We start from the raw sequence: 10,275 nt of genomic DNA on the forward strand, positions 1-10,275 counted from the left end.
TTATCAGGACGGATTATGAGGGTTGGAAATGCAAAGGTTGACGTTTTGTAACAAGGAAGGGAGTGATTAATTCTCCAGGCTAGGAGCGGAGGTCTCTGGGACCATCAACAGAGAAATGCCGAGAGCGGGACCCTACCCAGAGAAACAGAGATGCCTGAGATAGAGACAGAGACGATGACGTGGAGTGATGAAGCAGCTGGGGACTTTGGACGCAGAGATGGAAGGGACTGTGTGGGCCGAAAACTGGGGAGGAGGGGGAAGTATAGGGGCGGGTTTCTGGGATATACCCTTTGGGTGGTTGATGATGCATGGAGGGGATTGGAACCTTGGCAGTGAGATGATACACAATGGAATGAATGTAAAACTAAAGTTCTCCCATGTAAATTATCATATAATTCACAATAAAACATTAAAAAAAAAAAAGTGGGAACCTAGATTCAGAGGGCGTGAAGGAAGGTAGAATTTCCACTGAGTAGTATACAATCTGTCTAGGTGGGGCTGATGAAATGAAATGCGTATTCATCTCTTGTGATATAGTAGTGAATAATTGTTATCAGGACTGCTTGTGAGGGTTGGAAATGTAAAGGTAGACGTTTTGTAGCAAGGAGGGGAGCGATTAACTTTTCCGCCTAGGACAGGGAGTCCCTGGGACCATCAAGGGAGAAGAGCAGAGAGCGGGACCCTACCCAGAGAAGCAGTGATGACTGAGGAGGCGGCAGACACTGAACGTGGAGAGATGGAGCAGTTGGGGACTTTAGACCCAGAGAGGGAGAGGGGCTGTGTGCTGACGACCGGGGGGCAGGCTTATAGTGTATACCCTTTGGTTGGTTGATGATGCATGGAGGGGATTGTAACCATGGCAATGAAATGATATACGATAGGATGAATGTAAAGCTAATGTTCTCCCATGTAAACTATCACATAATTCACAATAAAACATTAAGGAAAAAAAACCCTGTAGAGCATGGTGCCACTCTGACACTTTGTGGGCAGAGGGGTGTCTCAGCTGGAATCAGCGTGATGGCATCTGGTTCTTTTTGATATGCTCTGGTTTTCTGATATGGTAAGATGCCGAAATCTCATATTTATCTTACCTCCCATGGGCTCTTGATGTGGTGTTATAGGATACTGGATTGCTAACCACAAGGTCAGCAGTTGAAACCCACCAGTTGCTCCTCGGAAACCATAGACAGGGTCACTGTGAGTTGAAACCTCTTCAGTTGGCACTAAACAACAGCCATCTAAAGTTAGAAGTTTTCCCAAGAAACCCTGTTCCATTTATTGGAAATGTTATTTGAAGACTGGAGTCTGGGTACTTAACGTGGTGGTTCTGGTGGTTTCTCCTTACTTCTAGGCCTTTTTAGTGGTAGAGCTAGAAAGTACTTGTTTTTTAGAAAGAAAAATCGTGAGTTCATTGATAATATTTCACATTTATGATTGTAGACTATCTTAATTGTGTTAAGTTTGTATTGCTTACGATGAATACTTGAGTTTAAAATAGACATTAATTACACATAGAAAAGTTTCAAAACAGTATAATATTACTATTAGTAATAGGGCTGCTAAATGCAATCTGGATGGTGGTGGGTTTTTTGGTTTTGTTTTGCGAGTTTGTCTTTTCCTTAGTATAACCAAAATATTGTGCTTGACATCATTTTTTGTGTGTGACAAGGCCTCCAAGATTAGTGAACAGGTAGTTTTGTTCCCTAATATTAAAAATTGTCATTTTCTTTTACATATTTTTTATTATTATTAAATATGTATTTAGTATTATGTCAGCTGAATAAGATAGTACTATGATTCATCTTATTGATTTCAATCCCCACAATATAACATCACTTATCCTGCTTCCTCCCTGCATTTCCTGTTTCCTTTCCTCCTTCTTTCCCAACTCTTTTGATCTTTGTCCTTGGGTGGTGGTGGTGGTTATGTGCCATGGAGTCGGTTCTGACTCATTAGCTACCCTGCATAAAGTTTCTGAGGATGTGCATCTTTATGGGAGCAGAAAGCCTCATCTTTCTCCCTCAGAACAGCTGGTAGTTTTGAACTGCTGACCATGAAGTTAGCAGCCCGATTTGTAACTACTACACTACCAGAGCTCCTTTGTCCTTGGGTAAATGCTGCCTTTTTTATCTCAAATGGTTGATTATTCTAAGGTGTGTGTACCTCCTCAGTGATACTGCTTACCTTATTGAACGATCTGACAGAAAATTTAGTCAGGGTGGTGAATTTATTTCCAGAGCTGAAGGCATGATTGAGGGCCATAGCCTCTTGAGATTTACAACTTATTTTCATATGGTGTTTGTTACTTAAAGTTTGTAATTTTCCTGATTGGCATACAGAACCTTTTTTTAATAGCTCCTGCATTCTGTGTACCTCACTGTCTGTTTTCTGAATAATCTTTACCTGATTGTTTATCAAAAGACAGTGTGAAATGGGTTTTGTTTTTCTTGTTATTTCTTAGATAAATTCTGGATTTGCTAGAGAACATTTGGTGGAAATAGATGTCTTTTCAACCAATAATTATTTGGTCTACGTTGCTAATTATAGTATTGGATAATTTTATTTGATTTTTTTTTTAATATCAAATTTTATTTTTTCTTCTCAAAGTCACTTGTTAATTATAGATTCTGGTAAAAAATTTGAGTCTTCAGAGTATCGTATGTCAAATTAGTTTATTGGTCTCTTGAATATAAAGCTTAATGTTACAGTAAGTGAAAATAACCAATTCTAAATTAGTGATAAATAGGAATTAATAAAACTAATTTTTTCCTCAAAGGATTTCATAATTCTGAACAAAGAAATGATTTCTAGTAAAAAGTCTTCCACCTTTGTTCCCGTTCATCCCCCGAGTCAGCCAGCATGTTTCTTATGTTTTCTTCCATAGAAGAAAATTAAGAATCTTTAAAATATACAAGAAATGCAAATATGTTGCTGTGTGTGTATGTGCTAAAGAAATTTCAATGGGTATTTGATAAAATTATACTATTTTTGATGAAATTTTTCATTTGTTCAAAACATAACATGGAAAACCCTGTAAATTTTTCAGTAACCAATTTTAGGGACTAAAAGCTGCCTTTCTCTCTTCTCCCCCACTACCCAAGACCCTATAGATATATATAGGTAATAAGATACCTGGACTTTATATAGTATCAATTGTAGATCTAGTCATTTTTTTAGCCCTTTCAAGTAATGTAATTTTTTAATTCTTTGAGGTTTAAAATTGTTAAATATTCATTGATAATACCAAGTAGACTTTCAAATCAGACATGTTTCAAACACTGCTATTGATTATTGGAGGAGCAGTGCTAAGTAGTTTAAAAATTCTTGGCATTAAGATGGATCAAAGTCCATTGTCAGTTACATCATCTTAAACTAATTTTCTCAATTGTTGCTGACCATTTGTGGAACCCCTCAAAACATATATAAAAATTAACTATGCCTGGGACATTTAAGAAAAGATTATGATTCAGGTGTTCTGGGAATATTGATGTGTTTTGAAATCTCCTCAGACTTGAGACTGTGCAGCCAGGATTGAGAACTTCAGAGAAAAGCTTTTGTTCCCTTCTATTCACGTAATTGAATCTTGACTGGAAGTAAGCACTTACTATGTGTGTGTATGTTTTCAAATTTATCTTTTGATTAACAAACACTAAGTTTTACATTCAGCAAATACTTGCTAATTGATACAGAGTAAGGAGAACACAGATTCAGATTGAGTCAAAGGAAAACTCTTAATGTCAATTCTAAATATGGGCAAGTATAAAATCAGATACACATAGGATGTCTACGTTTTGGTACTTTGGTAGTTTCTGCCTTTTGTGGTGGTGGTAGTGCTGTGCTGTGGAGTCGGTTCCAACTCATAGCGACCCTGTATTTTGTTTCCGAGGCTGTAAATCTTTATGGGAGCAGAAAGCCTCACCTTTCTCCTATGGAACAGCTGGTAGTTTCAAACTGCTGACCTTTAGGTTAGCATTCCAACTCGTTTGGTGTTGTTAGGTGCCATTGAGTCGGTACTGACCCATAGCGACCTTATGCACAGCAGAACGAAACACTGCCTGATCCTGGGCCAACCTCACAATTGTTGCCACCCTTGAGCCCATTGATGTCTTTATCTCTGACCCTCCACCTTATAAAACATGATATCCTTCTCCAGCAACTGGTCCCTCCTGACAATATGTCTGAAGTATGAGAGACAAAGTTTGTCCATCATGGCCTCCAAGGAGCGCTCTGGCTGCATTTCTTCCAACACAGATCTGTTGGGTTTATTGGCAGCCCATGCCACTTTCAATATTCTCCTCCTCTAACTCGTAACCACTGGTTAATTCCCTTAGCCAAATAAATGTATTGGATGATCGCTCATTGCTAGATTTTGTTACTATTGTGTGCTGTCAAGTTGGTTCATACATGTAACAACTTTATATAGGATTTCAAAGAGTAGTTGGTGGGTTTGAACTGCCAACCTTGCATTTAACCTTCCAGTGTTCCTATAGCACCACACCAGGGCTCTACTGCTAGTTGCTTTTATTGTTTGTTAAGTGTTATCGAGTCGGTTCTGACTCATAGCAACCCTGTACAGGGTTTCCAAGGAGCGGCTGGTGAATTTGAACCACCGACCCCGCAGTTAAAACCGACCTTGGAGTTCAGTGCATTATCCCACAGCACCACATGAGAGGGATGAATTATGACTTTTTAATTAATGGACATCTACTTGAAAAGAAAAACATCAGTTATCTGAATATCTGCTTGAAAGCAAAGTGACAACATAACCCCACCCCACTGGGAATACTAATCATTGATGGATACTCTATAGTTAAAAACGTTTGAAAGAATTGTAAGATTGGCTTTCTAGTTGGAATGCAGAATCCCTGGCCCCCTGCTAGATCTGCTGAATCAATCTGTGTTTTAATTAAAGCACTTATGCATTTCATACATATACTACTGTTTGAGAAGCACTAATGTAATGATTTAAAAAGTAGTGTGTAAGGATTGTTTGATTATTTAAGTGAGGAAACAATTGGCTTTTCAGGGAGAAAGGAGTCTTAGTAGAAGTGAGTAGCATTATGGTTTGGCACTGACATTTCAGGCTTGCATGATTATGAGTGACTACCAGGTTTGTGTTGGTGCCCGGTTTTGACATTTTATGCTTCCAAGAAGGGTTGGTTGACACATGAGAATTTAGAGCTCAGATAATTGGGTATGGATTATAATTTGACAGATTTCTATTTAGATAATTCTGTCCACATGAAAAGAATAATGTATAATCTATGCTAATGGTCCTAATAGTTTGTCTTTTTTATTCAAAATGGAATTTATTATAACAAATGAGTTTCTCTTCTAAGCCATGATGAGTGTGCTTTTTAAGACATCCAAAGAGATGCAGCTGCTATACTAGAGTCAAATAGCAGTGAGTTACAAAAGGGGGCCCAGTGATAATTGATGTACTTTCCCTCTCCCTTTTATTGTAATTTGTGAGGTACTAGAGCTAGGCATTATAGTATCTTTTATCAATTTTCTGATTTCTCTATGTTAGTTCAATGAATATTTTTAGAAGTATTTTGAGGGCATGACAGTTTTTGTAAATGCTGGCATTTGATGATTCATTTTGGCTTCTTAGTGTGTTACCATGGCCATTATTAAAGTGTTTGATGTATATGGCTTTTTAATGTGTCAATACTTGAATAGAGCTATTCTCAAGCTGGAATAACTGAGACTGAATGGACAAGTGGATCTTCAAAAAGCGGACCTCTTCAGGCATTAACTAGGGAATCTACAAGAGGGTCGAGAAGAACTCCAAGGAAAAGGGTGATGCAAGGCTTAATTGCTTAGAATTGGGTTTCAGATTGGTAGGGCTTTAGTGATTATTTTATATTTATTGTTTTTGTTTTGTTTTCAAACTAACAGGTGGAAACTTCAGAACATTTTCGTATAGATGGTGCAGTAATTTCAGAAAGTACTCCCATAGCTGAAACTATAATGGCTTCAAGCAACGAAACCTTAGTAAATATGTTTAATAAACTATGCAAGTGGTATTCTTTGTAAATTACCCTTTAATTAGAATGGGGAGGTGGTGATTTTTGACAGTTTCACATTTACATATTCTTAAATACTGCATTTAAAATTTTCCCATTTTGTTCTGAACTGTCGAATTTTCAACATAGCAAATTATATAAATTTAATTTATTGTTAAGAATTCTAAGTACTATAAGGATACTTTTTGCTCGGATACTTAAAGAGTGATAGGACTGCACATGTGAAGCACTTTATTAAGGAAAATTTTCAAATATTACAGATACCAAATATCTTTAATTTATTTTTATTTTTTAATGTCTTTGTTATGTTTGGATAATTCTGAGTCTGAATAATTTGAATCTTGGCAGGTTGTCAATAGGGTGACTGGAAATTTCAAGCATGCAGCTCCCATTCTGCCAAACACTGAATTCTCAGACATACCCAGAAGAACACCAAAGAAACCCTTGACAAGAGCTGAAGTAAATGAATAAAATTTAGATTGAGGCTATCATTAATCTTTTAAAGAGAAACTATTTATATTCTCTGGAATGGGAGGGAGCAGAACCTACTTTATTGGGTGGTATATATATATGTGTATGTATATGTATGTATGATTTTAAAGACATTTTTATTACTGAAAATGGGTATTAACTAATACAGTATGACATGCTAATACTATCCTTTTGCTGTTATGTGCCTCATAACTTGCATTTTTCAAGGGAGTGGTCTGCTTATAATACATTCTGTTTGTCATGGGTTTAAGTTGAATGTCTTGTAGGAAGGCTAAACTTACTCTTAAAAGGTCAGATAGCTTTAAAGCGACTGTATGGTGCTTGAATTTATTGCTTAGAAGTTTAATGTAACTTCATAGATTAAAGTACTAACTGCATGATCACTTTTCGTTTTATGACTTTACTAAGGAGGATGAAGTATTTATTATTTTGATCTGGGCATAAAGATAAACACAACAAAACAATCAGGTTGTTTAAAATGAAAATGTATTTTCTGTTTCCTGAGTTGGAAAGATTGGACTGACTAGTTTTTTAAAAAAATACATTGACACTAAAATTTGTTCAAAGACCTTGTTAAGTACAAGGGTACTTCAAAATTTTGTGGGAAAACCATTCTTTTTGTTTTTATTTTCCACAGACTTTTTGAGACCCCCCTCACAAATATCTATGCATTTGACAATTTTATTATAGAATTCATAATAGGAAAAAATATATACTTGCAATGTTTTATCAATGAAAAACATAGGAAACCATACACTGTCATATTAAGTATACTGAAATTTTTTGTTTTGTTTGATTACTTTTTTAACTTATCTGAATGTGTAGTGATTTCCCCCTCCTCCCATAACCACATTAAGGTACCTTCATAGTCAAAAAAATAAGATAGCCTGGGAAAACATGTGGATACCTGGATAAGAATTAATTTTGAAATAGCAGTTTTAAAAACTCATATTACATTCATTGCAGTTCTCAAAGATTTCTGTTTAAAATTGTGGATTTTGCCTATACACTAAATTTTAACTTGTGATTTCTTTATTTCTTCCTTATTAGATGGGAGAAAAAATGGAGGAAAGAAGAATAGAAAGGGATATTCTTAAGGAAATGTTTCCCTTTGAAGCATCTACACCAACAGGAATTAGGTATTTAGATATTGAAATAATATTAGTATATTGTACTAGGGAATTTGTAATTTATTTTTTTCAGACTTATATCTGCTCTCTGAATTGTTCTCTTTTTGCAATTTTAATTCAAGTCAGCAGTTCCTATTCTTGAAAATTGAGTCTGTTTAAAATGAAATTGTTAAATCAAAGGGGTGGGAAACCTAGTAAATTAGAACAAAAAATTTTTACCTTAACCACTAAATGTATTGGCTTTGATTGAAAAGACTTTTAAAAGGAGACAGGTTCGATGAGTTTATTAATATATGCATTTAAATGAATTTTTTTTTTTATAAAGGAATGAAAATTATTTTTTCATGAAATGTATTTTTAAAATGAAAAGTGTATAGTATGATTGACCCTAACTACTTTATGAGAGGGCTTAAAAAAAATTGTGGAAAATGAAAATGGACAGTGGATTTTTTTCCCCCACAAACTTTTTAAAGCCCCCTCATATATGAGATAATTTTCTACTGCTGCCTAAAGGAATATCCTTGGAATTGGGTATAGTAATGACATGTTTTTCATTGAAATCATGATTTCATCTAAACTATCTTTTTCTCTTCCTCCTTTCATTCCTGACAGTGCTAGTTGCCGCAGACCAATCAAAGGGGCTGCAGGCCGGCCGTTAGAACTCAGTGATTTCAGGATGGAGGAATCTTTTTCATCTAAATATGTCCCTAAGTATGTTCCCTTGGCAGATGTCAAGTCAGAAAAGACAAAAAAGGGACGCTACATTCCCGTGTGGATAAAAATTTTGCTGTTTGTTGTTGTGGCAGTTTTTTTGTTTCTGGTCTATCAAGCTATGGAAACCAATCAAGGAAACCCCTTCTCTGGTTTCCTCCTTAACTCCACGAAATCCAAGTGAATGATATCTCTTTGGCAAACTCAACTTGGTCTCCTATTTTTAATAACTATATAAATGATATTTGTGTACACTCAACTCAAGAACTAAAAATAATGTTGATTTCACCTTGATAAATGTAGTGTTCCATTGAAAAGCAAACAAGATATATAAATGGACTTCATTGAAATGTTTTGGACTTTGGACTAGTAGGAGATCATTTTGTGCCATACAAATAATCTTTTTTAGCTCTGGAACTTTTTTGTAGGCTTTATTTTTTTAATGTGGACATCTTATTTCGTTTTTTGAGAAAAATGTATATTGTCTTTGTTTTTGGGAAATAAGAAGGGCAAAATGTGGTATAATGTGAAGCTACACATTTAAATGCTTTGAATTCTTACAGAAAAGATTTTAACATTCATTCTCTGCTGAATAAAAACTTCAGATACATGTGAAACAGTGAAATTCAGTAAGAGGAAAGTAACTTGGGTTGCATGTTTTTGTATCTGCAACAAAGTGTGATGGTGTTGATGGGGGAAAGTACAGCAATAATCTCTTCTGTAACTCTTATTAATAGTAATGGTATTGAAGCCCTATTGTACTTTTTAAAAGATTTCTAGTATCATGAAAGTCCTAAAAACTCATTTCAATATAGTTGATTTTTAGCAGGGATCTTTTAGTGCAACATACAAGTTTTGGAAAACTATTAGTTAGCTATACATGTTTTATAAAAACTGTTCCGCTAGCTATAAGGCCATGATTGGAAATGTCTACTCTTCATTTACAGCAAAACACTTAATCTGTTCATCTAATTTGCTACCAAAATATTTTTAGATAAATGTGTGTGTGTTTGTTTAGAAGTTACTTTAAACGCTGGTCTTATGTTCCATTTGGGTTTATTATTATTGCTTTATCTTCTGTTACCAAAAACCAATTTTGCCAAGTTTTTGCCCTATATCTCCCAATGTAGTTTGATTTTAAAGTATTTGCTTTTAAGTTACATAGTAAATTGTTCTTGAATACACAATAGTTACCGCATAAAGTCACAAACTCTGAGGAGGGCATTATGATTTTGTGTACTCTTGAAATGGTTACTTTTATTTTTGTGGTTGATTTATTTTTTTAGCTGAAACTTACCTCATGTTTAGCTTGGATAAGTAAAATAGTAGGTAATTGAAATTTCAGTAGAATCAAGTGAAACAAAAATTTTAAACGTTGTCATTTGAGTTTCAGATTTACACTCACTGACCATAAAGCACACTAAGAAATCTAAGTTATTTTTAAATATCATCTGGAATAATAGTGATACTTTTTAAAAAGGAAAAACCTGAAAATGTATATTTAGACTGGTACCCAATCTTTATTTGAATTAGCCCTGTGCTGATATTTAGCTTGTAGATATTTTACAGACATTTCACCTTTCAATTGAAACCAGAAACACTTATAGCTCTGGCCCAGCAGGGGGAGTTGAAAATTTCCTCTCTGGTCAGAAATGCTTGCCTCTCTGAGTAAAAGTGTTTCTTTGAGATGAGCCACAGAGGGGACATGTTTTACTCAACCTTTCCTCTATAGGGTAACAATAGCAAGTCTGTGCTTATTACTTTGTTTTTAAACTTCGTTTCTCATTTTGTTTTTATTCTTTTGTGTATAACTTAGAAGTTGTGAGAAACTGCATTTAATGTTTTAAAAATGTGGTAAGATAAATCAGACTTAACATGTATGTAAGATCAATTTTCTAATAGTAAAACTA

General features: G+C 35.0%; 1 protein-coding gene across 2 annotated transcripts in view; it reads left to right on the top strand.

Moving 5' to 3' along the window:
* The window catches only part of TMPO (thymopoietin), a 34,332-nt gene extending 24,830 nt beyond the window's left edge, over nucleotides 1-9,502 (top strand). Inside the window, exons 5-9 of one of the 2 annotated variants that reach the window (XM_006875928.1) lie at nucleotides 5,686-5,805; nucleotides 5,905-6,000; nucleotides 6,381-6,491; nucleotides 7,575-7,663; nucleotides 8,267-9,502. In XM_006875928.1, coding sequence (XP_006875990.1) covers nucleotides 5,686-5,805; nucleotides 5,905-6,000; nucleotides 6,381-6,491; nucleotides 7,575-7,663; nucleotides 8,267-8,549 — 699 coding nt within the window. In that variant the 3' untranslated portion in view covers nucleotides 8,550-9,502. The remainder of the gene's footprint in view (nucleotides 1-5,685; nucleotides 5,806-5,904; nucleotides 6,001-6,380; nucleotides 6,492-7,574; nucleotides 7,664-8,266) is intronic. The other variant, XM_006875929.1, reaches the window with a different exon arrangement.
* Nucleotides 9,503-10,275: the final 773 nt, after the last annotated feature.

This window comes from Chrysochloris asiatica, unplaced genomic scaffold, assembly GCF_000296735.1.
Source record: "Chrysochloris asiatica unplaced genomic scaffold, ChrAsi1.0 scaffold00347, whole genome shotgun sequence".
NCBI classification, from domain to species: domain Eukaryota; kingdom Metazoa; phylum Chordata; class Mammalia; order Afrosoricida; family Chrysochloridae; genus Chrysochloris; species Chrysochloris asiatica.